Genomic DNA, 19,457 nt, shown 5'->3' with positions numbered 1-19,457 from the left:
TTACCCCCCCCCCCCCCCAAATAGCCAATGAACAAATGGGTTGGCCAAAATCTTCCAAACGTGTGTAAAGGTTTTACGAGTAACTGTTATGTCTGTCTTTCCCTCGCTTTTGCAAGTAACATCCTCGCTCTCTCTGGCTCCTTGTTCTCAAACTCAAGCTTAAAAGCGGCGAGCCAGATTTCCTCTGAGTTGGGTATAGCAGCGTAAGCCTCTTGGAGAATAGCACGAGCCGCCGGAACATCCCCAGCAAGCCACTTTTCCTTGGCACCCATGAGCCAGAGAACCTCGGCCTGAGGAACATATGTCACCGCCTTACGCAACAATGCATCGAGCGACTCCCTGGTCCCGTGGCTCTTCTCGAGCTCGGCAGCTCTTCTCCAGATACCCTTCTTAGTCAAGAACACCGTAAGCGCGTGTGCGTATATTGCTCTCGCCGTTTCAATGGAGCCCCTCTTCTTGCACTCCTCTGCATCAGCGACCCATGTCCTCTTCCTATCCTCCTCCTCAACCCCGACACCGATCGTGTTCTTAATAATGGCCTGGCATGTGGCAACAGATCCTGCTCTCTCGGCAGCCTCTGCCTCCTTCATCCAGCTTTCTCTGTCAATGTCAACCCCTTCTCTCTGCAGAGTCCTTATACCCCTCTCGATAATCTTCCCCACCATGGCTGTATTTCCATTCGCTTCCTCTAACTTAGCCGCCGTAATCCAAATTGCCGGCTCCTTAGGTAGCTTCTCTCTAGCTCGATTCAAAACTTTCTTCGCATTATCATAGGTTTCTAGTCTCGCAAGTGCCAGCCACAGCTCCACATGCAAAGGACAACACTCTACAGCCCTATGAAGCAAAATCCTAGCATCTTCCTCGTTAGCCAGCTCCACAACTGCCTTCCACAACCTGACCGAGTCGGGAATATGCTCCAGCCCTTTCCTCAACACTCTGCTCTTGTTCACGCTGTCGTGTTCAAGCTTTGCAGCATGCAACCATAACTTCACCGAATTAGGTATCAACTTCACTCCCCTAGCAATCACAGCCTTGGCATCATCAGGACTGGCCAGCCTACACGCTTCCAACCAAACATCCTCATTCTTCGGACACTCCTCGCACCCCCTCTGTATCAACTGCCTAGCTGCCTGAATCTTCCCAGCCACCTCCTCAAGCCTTGCGGCAGCAATCCAGCCAGGCGGGTGCTTCGGATTCGTCTGAGTTACACTCTTTAACAACAACCTTGCCTTCTTAATATCAGAAATTTCGGCGTCACTAGTGATTTTCATACTCTTCAGGTCGGTTAAGTAACCTTTAGGATCCACAACAGTTAATCCGGAAACCGAGTCTGATAACCTGTCAAGCTTCAGAGACAAGACCGTGCCTCTTCCCTCACCGACAGCAGTCAAATCCGTGACCGGCGTCTGCGACCACGGCGTCTCGGTCCCACCGGCAGATCTGCTCTTTGGGTCCAACGCCGTTACATGCTCTTTTTCCTGCCTCGCCTTCTCCAGAAGCGTGTCAGGTACAGGGACAAAGCTCTCGAACCTCTTCTTCTTGTTCCTCAACGAGTAATCCCCAATCTCAGGAATACTCTCCCACTCATCCGCAGACAAGGTATACAATTTCCTCTTCAAGTCTGCAAATTGCTCAGTAATCTTTGGGTTTGAAGCTCTGTACTTCTCGATTTCCTCCTTCAACTTGGCTTCTCTACGATCCTTCCTCCTCGAATCCATCCTCTTATCGATCGCCTCCCAGATCGCATCAGCCTCTTTGTCATCCTCATCGTACTCAGCATTCGAGAACAATCCCGCGTCATTCCCTTCAAACTCATCGAACTTCTGATTCTCATCATATCCCTTCTCATCACCTTCTTCGTCTTCATCCTCCTCCCCGGGCTTCCCCCTCCCGCGACCTGCCCCAGGAGCAGCCACCGCAGCAGCGGACCGGTCAGGCAGATCAGGAGCCGCACGAGCAGGTCCAATATCGGACCGCGTAGTAAACCCAGTGGCTCCACGACCCAAACCCGCAACATAGTTTTGCGGTGGCTTCGAGTTCAGGAATTCGAGGCGAGGTTTCGGCGGAGCCGCTCCCTGGGTGCCACCAAAAAGAGGGACGTGAACTACAACGGTGGCAAAACGACCAACCCCGAGTTCGGACAAGAAGACCGAACCAGAATCCGGCGAATCTCCGCACAGAAGGCTAGGGTTTCGTAGGCGGAGAGAGCGGCGGAGAAGCGGCGGCGGAATACCAATGCAACGGTGAGCCCATTGCTCGAAGGCGGAGACGGTGGTCGTGCTAGGGTTCACATCGACCGAGAGGGTCTCCCCACTTGGAATGGTAAGGAACACCATGATTTTAGCTTCGGAGATTTTTCCGATCACTGACACGAAATGGTAAATCTGGGGGTTGAAGGTCGGTTATTTAGTTCCCTATGGAATTGGAAAGTCGGTCTCTGAGTTGAAGGTTGGGCCAAAAGCCCATATAAATCGGGCTTTAGGGTTAATACTGGGCCTTTCTTTTAATACGACGACGTAAAAAGAAGTGGAAACGAAGGAAAAAAAATGTAAAAATGCGGTGAGCGTGGATCGAACACGCGACCTTCAGATCTTCAGTCTGACGCTCTCCCAACTGAGCTATCCCCGCTTTGTATTTATCATGTATAATTAGAAAAAACAATAGAGACTGTTTTGAACTGACAGCTCATCTTTCCTTGCAAGAAACACACGCACTTTTCTTGATTCTGGTTAACCCATGAAGAGAATCATCCAATCCAGCTTGTCACACCATCTACAATCACCAACCCTTATTCCAAGATTCTGTTGATGAACAAGGAGACGAAAGACGAGTCGGACATCTGGAGATACAAGAAACAAAAAAGGAGACATGACTTCATTCAGAGGGTTCGTCACACACATGAACGTTGGGTGATTGAGCAGAATCTGGAATATATCATCACTAATTTTTCCATATTCCTTATGTACATATACTATATCTTCAGTTTCCTTTTTTTATTATTAGAAACCTCTTTATATAATGTAAAGTGTATCTCTATCAAATATACAGAATTTTCTTCCTCTCCTAAAGTCTTCTTCGTGTCTTTCTTCTCTGCAACTCCCACTTCTGATTCTTTCTGCATCTCCCCTTCACATCTTGGCTTTTGATTTCTTTATGGTATCAGAGCCTGGTATTCATTGTGATTGAAGATATCGATTGCTCTCTTGATCTCACGGCAGAACGAAACAAGAAAAAGGAGAGAGAGTTGAGCAAGAAGAAGAAAGACGAAGAACGAGGGAAGGAGGAAGACTTCTGAACTTCATTGATGGAGTCTGGTCGGCTTGTGGGCAAGAGAGGATCATTGTGTTTACCACTAACCATTTGGAGAAACTCGACCCTGCTCTGATCAGGAGAGGAAGAATGTGTTGATGAACAAGGAGACGAAAGACGAGTCGGACATCTGGAGATACAAGAAACAAAAAAGGAGACATGACTTCATTCAGAGGGTTCGTCACACACATGAACGTTGGGTGATTGAGCAGAATCTGGAATATATCATCACTAATTTCTCCATATTCCTTATGTACATATACTATATCTTCAGTTTCCTTTTTTTATTATTAGAAACCTCTTTATATAATGTAAAGTGTATCTCTATCAAATATACAGAATTTTCTTCCTCTCCTAAAGTCTTCTTCGTGTCTTTCTTCTCTGCAACTCCCACTTCTGATTCTTTCTGCATCTCCCCTTCACATCTTGGCTTTTGATTTCTTTAGATTCCACGTCCTGATCGGCCATACGACACAAATTCTGAAAGTCATTGTTTTGACGCCTGAGTAATTGATGAGTGGTGGTGACAATGAAGAAATGCATTCATCGGCTAAAATAATCCAAGGGATACTGTTTACCCGCTTGATGATTAGTTTAATAGATGGCATCACCAAATTCCAGGTACATTCTGTAAGCATCTCGATCATGGGAGTAGTAGCTTTTCACCACACAATCTGTCTGGAACCCCAGTTTCTTGTACAGATTAACAGCCCCAGTCCTCGTGGGGTCGACGTGAAGCGAAACCCTTTCCACCTTTCTGCTTCTGCACTTCTCAATGGCCGCTCTCAACAAGGCTTCTCCATAGCCTTGTCTCCTGTGATCTTCCTTCACTGCATACGATACGATGAGAGAGATAACATCAGAAAGAATAACTCATCACAAAGTCTTCTGAGGAATTTCTTCGAACAATCTGTGTGCGCAAAGAACAACAAAGATCAAACCCTTGTATGAAGACATCTTCCCCTCGTGAATTCATTTAACAGTCTGCACGCGAATTATGGTTTCCCATAGATTTCAGATGAACATGGCATGTATTAACATCGTTCATTCGCGATTTTACCAAAAAAAAATCCGATATTTTATGTGGGCATTTATCATTGCGTAATTCCGTCGAACACAAACGGGGCATTCAGAGGGAGAGAGAAAAAAAATCAAAAAACTTTGTAAAAGAACCTGCAAGCTTGGTGATGGAGGCGGAAAGAGAAGAGGGCCAGGAATACATGGCGTAGCCCACCACTTCTCCCTCGGCTTCAACGTATAGCAAACCGGCGTTCTTCTTTCGCAGCTCTTCCTCCAAAGTTCGAGCAAGCGATTCGTGCTTTGGAAACGTTTTCTTCTCCAATCTCACGATCTCTACCACCACATCGGCCCTGTTGGCCGAACCTTTATCCAGCTCAACCACTCTCCCTCTCTCCATATTTGAAAAGCTTCGAGTTTTGAGGAGTTCTTATGGGCAAAACTCTCTCGCCTTGATCAATGTAATGGCGGCAATCCATTCTATACGGCTTTATAGATTATTCAATTATGAAATTGGCCCACAAGTTATATTTTTTCACGAAATAATCCTCATAATAGAGATTGAGACCCCCCCCCCCCAAATAGCCAATGAACAAATGGGTTGGCCAAAATCTTCCAAACGTGTGTAAAGGTTTTACGAGTAACTGTTATGTCTGCCTTTGCAGTTCATCTCTATTATTGATATCAAATCCCAGAGTACACAGAGGCTTGGTTACAAGGGAAATGCATAACAAGATACAGACGAGACCTTGCTAATGTCCTGGAACTTTGAAACAGATGATTAAGAAGCTTTGATCTCGCCAAAAGGAGAAAGCTTTCACTCGAAGTCATCATCGGTATCGTTCCAAACTGTGAGCAAGAGAAGGCAAAAAGGGTACCTCAAAACATATCTGAAAACGAACGTGCTTGACGTGTAGGGGCAGATAAAAGGAACTATCAGAAGGAGAAGAACGAGGAAGAAGACGCTGCCCGATGCTATCAGAAACACCGAAAGCCAATTCTGGTCACCCACCACTACGAGCAAACCAGCCACAAAGGCCAGAGACATCGACGTAAAAGCACAGCCGAGAAGCGGAAGTACGAACTTGAAGACAGTGAGGATAAGCTGGAGATCACCCAGTTGTGCCCAAATGAGAGCAACCGTTGTCAGAACTGCGCTGTACATTGCTGTTGTATTCGAGACAACAAACACTTGCCGTGCAACTTGTCTGAAATGATTCGCTACGTTCATTTCATTGTCCTCAAGTACCCTCGGGATCTTGAAAGCTGCAGAAAACGCCATTGTGGCAACGAGTATAGCCAACAACAGCAGAGTGTTGACCCTGCCTTTATAGTTCTTGGCTGTCGGTTTTTCCTGGAGCTGAAGAATTCCCATCTCTGATTGAGAAACATTTACTTCTTGAGATCCAGAATCAGAAGATTGATGAAGAAGTGGGGCCAATTTTAAAGCTCTAGGTGTATCAGCACATACCAAAGCCATCCAAGTTAGTCGCTGCAATGCAAACGCATATATAATGTCAAGTCATTCTATTGATATATATAGATATCGTATATATACAATGTCTCAAGGAAAGAAATCGAGATCTCAAGAATGTACATACCTCTCTGAAAGTGGGATTACTGTCCATATATTCCTCAGCCAAATCCAGAGCTGTGAAGCCTTCATTATTGATTTCTCCTAGGTTAACTCTTTTATCCCTCGAAAGCGTATGCACAACCCTGGGATAGGAGTGCATTGCGGCCAAGTGCAATGGAGTATTTCCTACATTATCCTTTTGGTTTATAAGCTTTCCATATTTTCTGTTTCCAAGAATGTATTTGACAACTTCATTCTGGCCACTTTCAGCTGCAGTGTGAAGAACGTTTCGATGTTCTACAGTGAGTAGCTCTATCGTGTCTGGGAAGAATTGCAGGATCACTTCTAGGGTTCCTGCGTGTCCTTTCCTGCTTGCATTATGGATGGGAAAGAAACCATCAGGATCTCTTACATATGCAATTGCTTTAGATGTTCCAAATTTCTCTAACAGACAGCAAGCTCCTTCCTCATATCCAGTAAAAGCGGCAAATGAGAGAGGACTTCTCCGTTCTTCGTCTTGTGATGTGATGAGTTCTGGATAGGGATCTAGCAGAAGATCCAATATCTCTGCCCACATTTTCAGAAGAATTGACAGAAATCACCCACCTTTAAGATAAAGATTTAAAAGAAAAAAAAAAGACCGTAAATGAAAGGAACCTCTTTTCTTGCTTTTGATCGCAGCATGCACGGCTGATTTCCCTTCAAACGACACATGAACTGGACTTTGAAGCATCCGTGTCACAAGTAAAACATTCCCAGCTTCAGCGGCCATAAACAAGGGCGACACTTCCTCATTGTTGAGAATAAAGGGCGTTCTCCGGTCTTGTGCAACGAGATTCCGAGCAACAGCTTCATGCTTGGCTTTCATTGCTAGGTGCAGTGCAGTGTTTCCTGTATTGTTCTGCACTATAGAATAATCTCTAACTCCTACCTTACTTGGTCCTCGCAGTACAATCTTCATTTCAACTGGAAGCTTAGTCAGGAATTCAATGAGAGTATCCACGACCGATGCATGGCCTGCAGCAGCTGCAACATGGAGAGGAAGGTCCCCGTTGAAGTTTGGCCTTACGAGAAGACCTTGGTAACTCTGAGGTATCGGTTCCCAGTTATTCACAATTCTTAGCTCATAAACTATGATGTGCACCACAAGGTTGGTATGACCATAGATGGCAGCAAGGTGCAGGATCGAATTTCCTTCAGGGGTTACTCTTCCAAGAACAGGAACTTCAATATCCTGCAGTATCGTCTCAAATTCTTCAATGTTACCTTTTGTTATAGCCTTATATGTTCTAGGGTCCATGGAATGAACGTTATCATTGGGCAGAGCAACAATGGCAGCTTGTCTTCTGCGTAAAGCCATGGCCCTGGCTCTTCTATGCCTTAGCACTGCAATTTCTATGTCAGACTTTCCCATGGATCTCGGGTCCCGAGTCTTCTGCTTAAAGTCTTGACCTGTGCCCTGAATATCAGAATGAGATTAAGCAGAGAAGGTAAGTGACAAACAAGAGATGAAAACATTATCAGAAAGCAAAATATGAAGTGACTGACCAAAAAGGCCTCTTGACTATCTGAAAGCAGCTTGTGTGAAAGAAATAAGAAGTCAGAAACGGGGATTTAGCAAAAGATTACTCCACTATGCAACGCTTTTATAAGCGGCCTTACTTATGATGTTACAAATAAATGAACGTGAAAAGAACATGGCTCCATTTGTTTAGGAACAAAGCGAACTAAATAATACCTTAAAAGACATTACCACTGTTTCATCATGTTGGTAGCTATAAGATATTGGTCAGTGGCCACTTGCTCGATTGTTTGTCTTCTGATGAAAAAGAGAGATCATGCAAGAACGTAGCAGCACGAACCCCACAAAAGCATATGCTTATGAATTTTTTCTCAGAATATAAATAAGCCAACATGTAGTATACTTCTATTTCCAGTTTATTGCACGTTAGGTTATTCACCACAACAAAATCCATCCTTTATATTCCTTGATTATAAAATTCACAAGTGTTTACAACCCCCAACCCAAAGTCGAGGAAGCAGGAGGACCTGAAAACAAGGGGCATGACGTATACACATATACATAAATATATATACACACACACTTCTGTCTCAGCCATTCAATTTCCTCACTTGCAGAACTTTCCTGAGAGAATCTTGTCTTGATTCATCAATTTTAACTGTTTGGGAAGCTCCAAGCAGCCTGAAACTTGAAAGATGCATCAAAAGAAGGTCATGCACAGGGCTGCAACTGATCATACTGTCACAATTCCGAAAGGGGAACCAAGAAGAACCAAGAATATATTCATCCAGAACTCACATAACATAAATAAATGTAACTATCAATTACAAGTTTTGAGTTTCAGGGGAAAATCTACATTTCTGTAAGGAATTCACCAAGCATCAAAATGACACAGTACTATTTCAGAAAGACAGCCAGATTTTAAAAACATACAATCTCAAAGAATGAGAAGAAAAGACCTCAGAGAGATGCTTCATTGCAAGAATTTGTCGATGCTAGCTGTAAGAGTTTGTGTGGGCACAGCGCCGATGATTGTATCCTTCTTCTCACCATCGACGAAGATCATAATCGTTGGGATGCTTCTAACCCCGTATTGGCTTGGGGTTGACGGAGAATCATCAGTGTTCAGTTTATAAAACTTGAATTTCCCGACATACTGCTGAGCGAGTTGATTCACTATTGGGTCAATCATTTTGCAAGGTCCACACCAGGGTGCCCAGAAGTCCACCAGCACAGGTCCTTCAGCCTTGAGAACTAGCGCCTCCCAAGTTGAATCGGTCACAATTGGAACTGAAAAAATTCATAGGTACAGATGGTTTCAGCATTTCAACATGGAGGCTTATAACCCAGAGATAAAGGCGCTGCCAGATATGTCTGTGAAGACACAATTCATGAAGGACAAATTCATTTCTCAACCAGAGTCCATAGACCAACTACTCAATCTTCAAACACACCTATGAAGAAAGAGTTAAGGATCATGGGTCAAAGGCAACAGTTGTGGTGTGCCTTCCTAGAGGAGATGGTTTCATCTTTTAACCAGAGAGACCACTGATAGTTCTTCAACTATACAAGTATTTGTATTTATCCATGATAGTCTCAGTTCTATGAAGCGCTTCTCTCTAGGTGACAAAACATGAGCAAAAAGACACATTTCCTCTCTGATGAAAACCCTGACGTACTATCTCATCACAGTGTGTGAGATCCAAATAATGAAATAGGTACCCGACAGACAGTGTAGCATTTTAGATCGCATAGGCATTTTTTCTCGAGCATCCAATATACGGAAAACCAATGCAATTCTATGGAAATGAAGATGCAATGATACATTGATATGCAAATGCAACCTTCTGTAAGTTTATACAAAAGGCAGAATTCTTCTTCCCACATAAACCTTGTTTCGAGAAGACATTCTCCCAAAGTCGCGTACTTTCAGTGGGATTGTTCCTACAAGTTCACCGATTTGGTACTGATTACCCTCACAAAGAACACAACTTTTAGCAGATTACAAATTACTGAACTTAATTAGCATAAATTGCGTCCCGAACATCTCAATCCGCCCAACAGGAAGCGCGCTCGATATTATGGTGACATACACTAATCAACGGCAACTAATTCGTTCGTATACGCTGATAGATTCCATCGCCCAACACTAATCGAACCAGACAATCACCAAAACGACCGAAATTATAGCAAATCAGGCAAGAAGTGATAGAGAGGGAGATAACATACTGTCTGTAGTAGTGTCCTGAGCTTCACACACGACGTTTCGTCGTTGTCGGGAAACCCTAAAACTCTTCGAGGTCAACGAAGCCGGAGAGAGAGAGAGGCGGGTCCTTAAACCTCCTGATTCCGGAAACACGGCACGCATCCGTCGAGCGGAGAGAGAAGATCTCGGGGAGTATGAGAGCGTCATCCCCGGCAGGAAGGAAAGCGGCGGTCGGGAGGTGCAGGTGAAAGCAGCCATGGAAGATAGAAGGGAAGGACGAGAGATTCCCCTGAATAGAGGTGCTATGATATCCAGAAAAAATAAGAGAGCAAAATTAATGAAATTCAACGAGATATACTTGTTGCCAAAACTAATGGATCGATGAAATGAAGCCCAATGGGCCCCAATGGTTCAATTGTTATTGGGCCTTCTTCAATAAAAGCCCAATTCATAACTAGCTTTATACGAAAACGGTATTACTACAACATGCCACCAACAACAAGAGACAAGAGACTCGTCCCTCTCCCTCCATTTGGTTTTGGTCATATGTCCCTCTTTGTTTTATTACTCGATTTTGTCATAAATACAAAGCCGTCGCTATCTTACATATCTAATTGGCATGGATGGTTTATCTGAAATTTCGAATCTTTTCTGTTTGGTACTGTTAGAAATCTGGGATATAAAAAGAAGAACAATAACAGAAAAGTAAATAGGAACCGGATAATTTTTCAAGGCTTGATACACTTTCCTAAAAACGTTATTCCGTCCTATACGAGCAAAGGACTTTCCGAAATACATCTTTGAGATACAATGAAGAGAGAAATGATCTTAGTTTGCTCTACTAAGAACACAAACACAAGAAATTGCAAGAAGAAGATGAACAAAAGGCTTTTGTGGGTGTTTTGCAAGAACAACCACAAAAGTGCTCTCAAATCTCTCAAAAACCGATTTAGATCTGTTCTATCTCGTGTTAGGATGTTCAGGGGTGTTAATAAACACTCCAAATGTCGAAAGGTGTGAAGAAATCGGAAGTTTTTCCCGAACGGTCGCGATTTTTCGCTCAATCCGAACTGTTCAGAAAAAACGGGCTGCCCGCCCGTTTTGTCGAGCTACCCGCCCGTTTATGTCTGAATTGCTCAGAAAAAACGGGCTGCCCTCCCGGTTTTTCCGAGTTACCGCCCATTTATTTATGAACTTTATTCCTCAGAAAAAACAGGTTGCATCTCATATTTTCGAGCTGCCCTCCCATTTTTTCTGAGATCACCTTTACGTTCAAAACCGAACGTAAACTCTTTCGACGTATCCTTAACACTTAGCCAATTCATACCACGTCTTTTACAAGCATTTATCTCCTACACCATACTTGTAATACACGTGAAACATGAATCCTTTTGAGAGATTCTAAATTTCCATTCATTTACTCTAAAAATACCAACATGTACCATCTCTTATTTCGTGATATTTTATGTGCAAAATATTTCAAACTCTGATATATTTCTTTTTTTTTCATATTCGAATATATTTGTGTTGACAAAAAGAGTGATTCCAGAATAAAATATAACCTGTCCGGTAATCTTTTGGACTGGACCCCGAAACGCCTCGTAACTCTCCCTGAAGGGCCGGACGAATAATACAATATCGCGACACGGACGAATAATACAACATCGTGACAGTAAACTTCCACGGCTCTGCACAACAGCCGACAAGCCACACATTATCATTATATACACCATCTTAGTTTATGAAATCTTTCCATTCATTTCAATGCGAGTTTACTCAACTAACTAACGAGAGAGAGGGAGAGAGCTAATGGTGAAGCTGACGAAGAGGGTCGGGGTCGGGCTGTGGTGGCGATGGTCACCATATATGGCACGATAGAGAGCTTATTTCTTCGCTCCATGCCCGCCTTCATGTACTCTACACTCCTACTTACGTACCGTTGTTCCCCCTTTTATCGGGATTTTCTCCATGCATGCATGCATGCACTTCGTTGTTATACATATATATATAATGTGTAATAAACGTATTATAGTGCGTAAAATTACGATGTTGCTGACTTCGAGCTTGTCAGCGGTGGGAGAGGTGTGGAAGAGAGGAAACGCAAACGCGGGTTGGTCGCCAAACTCCGCGATCAGATAACCGGATCCCTCGTCGCCGGTTTAGTCGCTCTCATTCACCGCATCTTTCATGTTGATCCTCTCTCTTCACTCCCTTCTTGACCCGTTCTCCTCCATATATCTTACACACACACACGCACATATATATAAATTTTTATATATAATTACAAGGATTTCGAATGTATTTATTACGATTCTGAAAAATGAAATGAATAATGATGAGGTCCAATAAATTTGTTGGTCAATCGAATATTTTTCTTTTTGTGAAAGTTTGAGAATCACATGGTCACATGCGGCGCGCTTTTCAGAGTAAAAGGGAAGATTCCAAACTGAGTTAGAATCCCGCATTCATTTTTAAAATTATATTTTTTAAAAGAAATATAGTATATTCGTTATATGTGGTAAAAATGACAAAAATATATACGTTAAGGTCATACATATACAATTTTAATTGTACATTTTATGTCATTCATCACATCGTTATTATGTTTTGCATGATACTGTAATTATATTTTTACCGTTTTATTTACTAGTCTCGAGAATGGTGCGTTAAAAAGGGCAAGAAAGTCCACAATATATTTTTTGAAACTAAGTTCACATTCTCAGCTTTTGATATGAGTGGAAAAGGGACCCACGCGTTAGAATTCAAAGGTAAGTGACATGTTTTTCAAACGCCTAATTGCATCGTGGTTATTATGAAAATAACAATAATCTTATTGGAAATAATCTAATTAGAAAATTACAGAAGTGATCGCATTTCAAACGTAATTAAAATATCGAAATTGAAAATCAGTCCAAATAACAAACGAAAATTTGAAAATTTGGATAAAGAAACAAGAAAGCGACAGACCAGAATTGTCTTAATATTCTAATGTGTCAATTTTCATAGGAATGGACCATACTTGGCATGAGAAGTAATCTAATGGACCAATTCCTAATTTATATTTTTTATTATTTTTTATTTTACCTGCAACGTATGTACATAAAAAAACAGAGACTCCACGCAGTATTAATATATAGTCACATGAAAATTTAAATTTTCCATATTACAGTACTATTATTTATATGTAGTTTTCTCATAATTAGCGGAAAAAAGAGGAAATTTCCCAAAAAAAATTTAAGTAAAATAACTGAAACGCGGAAAGCAATACGCGAGTTTTGCGTCTGCCGTCGTCGTCGTCGTCGGGTCTAGGGAAGCTGAGAGATTTATCGGGCCGTTTCATTTCAATTTCACAAGAAAGAAACCCTTTTTTTTTTCGAATCAGAGAGAGAGAGAGAGAGAGAGATCCGTCAGATGCCAGTATGAGCCTCCGCCACCGCACTGGCCCGACCCGATCCGGGCCGCCGCAGGGGGCGGACGCCGACGAAGAGGCCTTCAACATCATCCCCGTCAACAACCTCCTCGCTGACCACCCTTCCCTCCGTTTCCCGGAGGTTCGCGCCGCCGCCGCCGCCCTCAAAGCCGTCGGCGACCTCCGTCGTCCGCCCTACGTCCAATGGCGCTCTCACTACGATCTCCTTGATTGGCTCGCTTTGTTCTTTGGCTTCCAGAGAGACAACGTGCGGAACCAGAGGGAACATCTTGTTCTTCACCTCGCCAACGCTCAGATGCGCCTCTCCCCGCCTCCGGACAACATTGATTCCCTCGATTCCGGCGTTCTCAGGCGGTTTCGTCGGAAACTCCTTGGCAACTACTCGAGCTGGTGCTCGTATTTGGGCAAGAAATCGAATATCTGGATCTTGGATCGGAGTCCAGATCCGAGGAGGGAGCTTCTCTACGTGGGTCTGTATCTCCTGATATGGGGCGAGGCGGCAAATCTCCGTTTCATGCCTGAATGCATCTGCTATATCTTCCACAACATGGCCATGGAGCTCAACAAGATCCTCGAGGATTGTCTCGACGAAAACACCGGACAACCCTACTTGCCTTACTTGTCCGGCGAGAACGCGTTCCTCAACGGCGTCGTCAAACCCATCTACGATACAATCCAAGCCGAGGTAGAAGCAAGCAAGAACGGAACGGCGCCGCACTGCGACTGGAGGAATTACGACGATATCAACGAGTACTTCTGGACGGATCGGTGCTTCAGCAAATTGAAATGGCCGCTCGATCTGGGAAGCAATTTCTTCAGGAACAGAGGCAAGAGCGTTGGCAAAACTGGGTTTGTCGAGCGCAGGACGTTCTGCTACCTCTACAGGAGCTTCGATCGTTTGTGGGTCATGCTTGTTCTGTTCATCCAAGCCGCCATTATTGTAGCTTGGGGGGAGAAACAGCCGTGGGAGACCTTGAAGTCGAGAGACGTGCAGGTGAAACTGCTTACGGTGTTCGTGACCTGGAGCGGTATGAGGTTCGTGCAGGCTGTTATGGACGCGACTACACAAAGCAGCCTCGTCTCCAGAGAAACCAAACGACTCTTCTTCAGGATGCTGCTGAAGACTATAGCAGCCGCAGCTTGGATCATCGCTTTCACGGTCCTTTACGCCAACATCTGGAAGCAGAGGAACCAAGACAAACAGTGGTCTAAAGCCGCTGAGACAAAGATTTTCCATTTCCTGTATGCTGTAGTGGCCTTTTTGGTACCCGAGATATTGGCATTGGCTCTGTTTGTGGTTCCATGGATAAGAAACTTTCTGGAGGGGACCAATTGGAAGATATTCTATGCATTAACTTGGTGGTTTCAGGGCAAGAGCTTCGTGGGTCGTGGTTTGAGAGAAGGTTTGGTGGACAACGTCAAGTACACGACTTTCTGGATCGTTGTTCTAGCGACCAAGTTCACGTTCAGCTACTTCTTGCAGATTAAGCCAATGGTTAAACCCTCCAAATTGCTGTGGGGGTTAAAGGGTGTGGTTTATGAATGGCACCAGTTCTTTGATAACAGCAACAGGTTTGCTGTGGTGTTATTGTGGTTGCCTGTTGTGTGTATTTACTTGATGGATATCCAGATATGGTACGCTATCTATTCCTCATTGGTCGGTGCTGTTGTTGGGCTCTTTGATCATCTGGGCGAGATTAGGGACATGGAACAGCTCAGGCTTAGGTTTCAGTTCTTTGCCAGCGCAATTCAGTTCAATCTCATGCCCGAGGAACAGCTCTTGAACGCCAGAGGCTTTGGTAACAAGTTCAAGGACGCCATTCACAGGTTTGCCCATGAAATCATTATTGTACCTTATAACTTTACTGAGCAAAACTTGACAATGCGAGTGCTTGATTAACTTAATATGCAGCAAATTTCCGTGCTTTACTGATCAAACTTGTGAATGCAAATGGTGAATTTAGCTACAATATTTACCTGTTCAGGCAATTTTTAACTTTGTCATGTAGTTATATGACCCCTGTGCTATTTGCAGGTTGAAGCTAAGATATGGATTCGGTCGGCCAATTAAGAAGCTCGAGTCTAATCAGGTCGAGGCCAACAAGTTTGCGTTGATCTGGAACGAGATAATATTGACTTTCAGAGAAGAGGACTTAATTTCTGACCGGGAAGTGGAATTGCTGGAGCTGCCACGGAATACTTGGAACGTGAGGGTTATTCTCTGGCCGTGTTTCTTGTTGTGCAACGAGCTTTTACTTGCGTTGAGTCAGGCCAAAGAGCTGGTTGATGCTCCCGATAAGTGGTTGTGGCACAAAATATGCAAGCACGAGTACAGGCGGTGTGTGGTCGTCGAGGCCTATGACAGTATCAAACATCTGTTGCTTTCTATCATCAAAGTTGACACTGAAGAGCATTCTATAGTCACCGTATTCTTTCAAATGATTGATCATGCTGTTGAGTCGGAGCGGTTCACGAAGGAGTTCAAAGTGGATCTTCTTCCGAAAATTCATGAAACCGTCAAAAGATTTGTGGGTCTGTTAAACGACGAGAAAAGGGATACCGGGAAGGTGGTTAATACATTGCAGTCACTTTACGAGATTGCAACAAGACAGTTCTTCATGGAAAGGAGGACAACTGACCAGCTGAGAGAAGAGGGCCTCGCTCCACGTGACCCGGCTGCAAAGCTGCTCTTTCAGAATGCTGTTAGGCTGCCCGATCCGAATAAAGAGGATTTCTACCGTCAGGTGAGGCGGCTGCATACGATTCTCACCTCGAGGGACTCCATGCATAACATCCCTGCGAACCTTGAGGCGAGACGGCGGATTGCGTTCTTCAGCAATTCGCTTTTCATGAACATGCCTCATGCACCTCAGGTCGAGAAAATGATGGCATTCAGTGTTATGACACCGTACTATACTGAAGAAGTTCTGTATGGCAAAGAGCAGCTCCGGAACGAGACTGAGGATGGGATTTCGACCCTTTATTACCTGCAGACGATTTATGTTGATGAATGGAAGAATTTCATTGAGCGGATGCGTCGGGAGGGAATGAAGTCAGATGACGAGATATGGACGAGTAAGCTGAGAGAGCTCAGACTCTGGGCTTCTTACAGAGGCCAAACTCTCACACGTACAGTTCGGGGAATGATGTATTATTACCGGGCTCTCAAAATGCTTGCTTTTCTTGATTCTGCTTCGGAAATGGACATTCGGGAGGGTGCCCGGGAGCTAGGTTCAATGAGTAGTTTGCGGAGAGACCAAGATGGTAGCTTGGATGGAGTTGACAGTGAAGACAACCCCTCATCCCTTAGCCGAGCCAGCAGTTCCGTCAGTATGCTTTTCAAAGGCCATGAGTATGGAACTGCGCTTATGAAATTCACATATGTTGTGGCTTGCCAGATATACGGGTCTCAAAAGGCGAAGAAGGATCCTCATGCCGATGAGATTCTGTATTTGATGAAGCAGAACGAAGCCCTTCGTGTCGCATATGTGGATGAGGTCCCTGCAGGCAGAGGAGAGACTGATTATTACTCTGTCCTGGTGAAATACGATCAGCAGTTGGAGAAGGAAGTGGAAATATTCCGTGTGAAGCTACCCGGGCCGGTTAAGCTGGGCGAGGGTAAACCGGAAAACCAGAACCATGCATTGATTTTCACTCGTGGTGATGCTGTTCAGACGATAGATATGAACCAGGACAGTTATTTCGAGGAGGCTCTGAAGATGAGAAACTTGCTTGAGGAGTACAGACGCTACCACGGGATCAGAAAACCGACTATTTTGGGTGTCCGAGAGCATATCTTCACGGGCTCTGTCTCGTCCCTGGCCTGGTTCATGTCGGCTCAGGAGACGAGTTTCGTCACTCTCGGCCAGCGTGTTCTCGCAAACCCGTTGAAGATCAGAATGCATTACGGCCACCCCGACGTCTTTGACAGGTTTTGGTTCTTGACTCGGGGTGGAATTAGCAAGGCTTCCAGAGTCATTAACATCAGTGAGGACATCTTTGCCGGATTTAATTGCACGTTGCGTGGGGGAAATGTTACTCACCATGAGTACATTCAGGTCGGGAAGGGACGGGACGTTGGGTTGAATCAGATATCGATGTTTGAGGCTAAGGTTGCCAGTGGGAACGGCGAGCAGGTTCTCAGCAGAGATGTGTACAGGCTAGGCCACAGGCTTGATTTCTTCAGAATGCTGTCTTTCTTCTACACGACTGTCGGGTTTTTCTTCAACACGATGATGGTCATTCTCACCGTATATGCATTCCTCTGGGGCCGCCTGTATCTGGCTCTGAGTGGCGTTGAGAAATCGGCTCTGGCAGACAGTACTGACAACAATGCTGCGCTTGGGGCAATCTTGAACCAACAGTTCATTGTCCAGCTCGGTCTGTTCACGGCCTTACCGATGATTGTAGAGTGGTCTCTCGAGGAGGGTTTCCTTCTCGCTATATGGAACTTCATTCGGATGCAGCTTCAGCTGTCATCCGTCTTCTACACTTTCTCAATGGGAACCAGAGCTCACTACTTTGGCCGAACCATTCTCCATGGCGGAGCTAAATATCGAGCCACTGGCCGTGGGTTCGTTGTCCAGCACAAGAGCTTCACGGAGAACTACCGGCTCTATGCACGCAGTCACTTCGTGAAGGCCATCGAGCTCGGGCTGATCCTCACTGTCTATGCTTCACACAGTGTGATTGCTAAAGCAACGTTTGTCTACATAGCCATGACTATCTCGAGCTGGTTTCTTGTGGTTTCATGGATAATGGCGCCATTCGCGTTCAACCCATCGGGATTCGACTGGCTGAAGACGGTCTATGACTTCGACGATTTCATGAACTGGATCTGGTACCAAGGCAAAATCTCGGCAAAACCTGAACAGAGCTGGGAGAAGTGGTGGTACGAGGAGCAGGATCACCTAAGAACCACGGGTTTCGCTGGAAAACTCGCAGAGATAATCTTGGACCTGAGATTCTTCTTCTTCCAGTACGGGATTGTTTACCAGCTCAAAATTGCCAATGGATCGACCAGCATCTTTGTCTACTTGCTCTCGTGGATATACGTCTTCGTGGCATTCGTCATCTACTTAGTCATAGCTTATGCCCGAGATAAGTACTCTGCCAAGGCTCACATCCGCTACAGGCTTGTACAGTTCCTCCTGATCGCGCTCTTCATAATGGTGATCGTTGCTTTGCTCGAGTTCACTTCCTTCAGGTTCGTCGACATCTTCACGAGTCTTCTGGCATTTATCCCTACGGGATGGGGACTGCTACTGATCGCCCAGGTGATGCGGCCCCTTCTGGAGAAACGCAAGGTTACTTGGCAAGTGGTCATTTCTGTGGCTCGCTTATACGACATCCTGTTTGGGATCGTCATCATGGCCCCAGTAGCGTTCCTCTCGTGGATGCCCGGGTTCCAATCCATGCAGACGAGGATCTTGTTCAATGAAGCATTCAGCCGAGGGCTTCGCATCATGCAGATTGTAACGGGCAAGAAATCAAAGGGTGATGTCTAAATCCGAAAAAAAAGGTAAGCTTTTCCGACATCTTACTTCTCATCTTACCTTAGAATCCAACCCTTATGGAACAATTTCTTGCTCCAAAATTCCTTGGGTTCGGTTCAAATGTCTAAGATTCTACCATTGACAGGTTTTGAATGAGCAGTGGAGGAGAGAGTTCATGCTTGTGTTCCAAGTCTTCGTCGTTTTCTTTTTGTTTCGGCTGATTTTTGTGGGAGGAGGCGTTCATATTCTGATGTTTCATCCACACAAGGACGGTTTGCGTTTTGTTTGTACGATATAGCTATAGCCCGGTTAGTCAGATATGTTTTTAGCCCATTGTCTTTGCCTTGTCCTGTGTGTATTTTTGAACATATGATTTGTGCGTATTTTTTCATTTCACTTTGTAGAGCTTTTATAGCCCATAGTTTGTTCAGTTCCCCGTTCGCATTATTTCACCAGTCTCACTCGTCTTTTTCTGGTCGGAGAATGCCGTATTCAATAACCGGCTTATTCTTCATCTGAAACATCTTCTGGTGATTTGCCCTGTCTTTTTTTTAATGTCTTTTACAGACCGGTATCGGCCTTTTGTTCGGGTTCTCGTGATCTTATCCAGAACTATGTCTGGGTCCTGACATGGATCCCAAAGGGGCATTTACTCTCTTTGTTGATGTTGACTATTCCCTTGGCCTTAGCAAAATGATTCTCAAGACAACAAGAAGAAGAAAGAGAGAGTATCCACGTTTTCGAAGACCCATCTGCACATTTTGCATGCCCTGTTTTCAAGTTCTGTGCTTAGGTTTGATTTCCGCCATTTTTCTGGTTTTTCTGTCCACAGCAGGACATGATGATCTCTCTCTGTTATAACGGCGGGAAGCTATGGAGTTCTCTGCTCTGGTCCTGAAATC

General features: G+C 44.5%; 5 protein-coding genes and 1 non-coding gene across 8 annotated transcripts in view; 1 reads left to right on the top strand and 5 right to left on the bottom strand.

Annotated features, from left to right (window-relative positions):
• The window catches only part of LOC104801181 (protein STABILIZED1), a 4,012-nt gene extending 1,648 nt beyond the window's left edge, over positions 1-2,364 (bottom strand). Inside the window, exon 1 of the mRNA XM_010524327.2 lies at positions 102-2,364. Within this exon, the coding sequence (XP_010522629.1) occupies positions 102-2,336 (2,235 nt within the window). The 5' untranslated portion in view covers positions 2,337-2,364. The remainder of the gene's footprint in view (positions 1-101) is intronic.
• A 191-nt stretch (positions 2,365-2,555) lies between these two features.
• On the bottom strand, positions 2,556-2,628 carry TRNAF-GAA. Its single transcript has one exon. It is a non-coding gene; the product is annotated as a tRNA-Phe (tRNA).
• An 840-nt stretch (positions 2,629-3,468) lies between these two features.
• Positions 3,469-4,830, bottom strand: LOC104801176 (putative ribosomal-protein-alanine acetyltransferase). Of its 3 annotated transcripts, none has more exons than XM_010524311.2 (3): positions 4,483-4,830; positions 3,888-4,139; positions 3,469-3,789 (listed from the first exon to the last, which is right to left on the bottom strand). In XM_010524311.2, the coding sequence occupies exons 1-2, from the start codon at positions 4,724-4,726 to the stop codon at positions 3,904-3,906; spliced, it is 480 nt and encodes a 159-aa protein (XP_010522613.1). In that variant the 5' UTR covers positions 4,727-4,830; the 3' UTR covers positions 3,469-3,789; positions 3,888-3,903. The 3 variants fall into 3 exon arrangements, with proteins under 3 accessions (XP_010522613.1, XP_010522614.1, XP_010522612.1); XM_010524312.2 differs by having other exon boundaries at positions 3,469-3,765; XM_010524310.2 differs by lacking the exon at positions 3,469-3,789 and having other exon boundaries at positions 3,820-4,139; positions 4,483-4,829.
• A 207-nt stretch (positions 4,831-5,037) lies between these two features.
• Positions 5,038-7,762, bottom strand: LOC104801174 (protein ACCELERATED CELL DEATH 6-like). Its single transcript, XM_010524308.2, has 4 exons — positions 7,641-7,762; positions 6,560-7,361; positions 5,928-6,469; positions 5,038-5,818 (listed from the first exon to the last, which is right to left on the bottom strand). The coding sequence occupies exons 1-4, from the start codon at positions 7,650-7,652 to the stop codon at positions 5,144-5,146; spliced, it is 2,031 nt and encodes a 676-aa protein (XP_010522610.1). The 5' UTR covers positions 7,653-7,762; the 3' UTR covers positions 5,038-5,143.
• A 99-nt stretch (positions 7,763-7,861) lies between these two features.
• LOC104801175 (thioredoxin M2, chloroplastic-like) lies at positions 7,862-9,957 on the bottom strand. The gene is made up of 3 exons (XM_010524309.1): positions 9,654-9,957; positions 8,384-8,714; positions 7,862-8,105 (listed from the first exon to the last, which is right to left on the bottom strand). Exons 1-2 carry the CDS (start codon positions 9,886-9,888, stop codon positions 8,398-8,400), a joined length of 552 nt encoding a protein of 183 aa, XP_010522611.1. The 5' UTR covers positions 9,889-9,957; the 3' UTR covers positions 7,862-8,105; positions 8,384-8,397.
• Positions 9,958-12,911: 2,954 nt separating this feature from the next.
• Positions 12,912-19,002, top strand: LOC104801173 (callose synthase 12). The gene is made up of 3 exons (XM_010524307.2): positions 12,912-14,887; positions 15,096-18,581; positions 18,701-19,002. The coding sequence occupies exons 1-2, from the start codon at positions 13,050-13,052 to the stop codon at positions 18,565-18,567; spliced, it is 5,310 nt and encodes a 1,769-aa protein (XP_010522609.1). The 5' UTR covers positions 12,912-13,049; the 3' UTR covers positions 18,568-18,581; positions 18,701-19,002.
• Positions 19,003-19,457: the final 455 nt, after the last annotated feature.

This window comes from Tarenaya hassleriana, unplaced genomic scaffold (assembly GCF_000463585.1).
Source record: "Tarenaya hassleriana unplaced genomic scaffold, ASM46358v1 Cleome7, whole genome shotgun sequence".
NCBI lineage: Eukaryota > Viridiplantae > Streptophyta > Magnoliopsida > Brassicales > Cleomaceae > Tarenaya > Tarenaya hassleriana.
The sequence above is the reverse complement of the archived record's forward strand: the minus strand, read 5'-3'. Positions and strand labels throughout refer to the sequence as shown.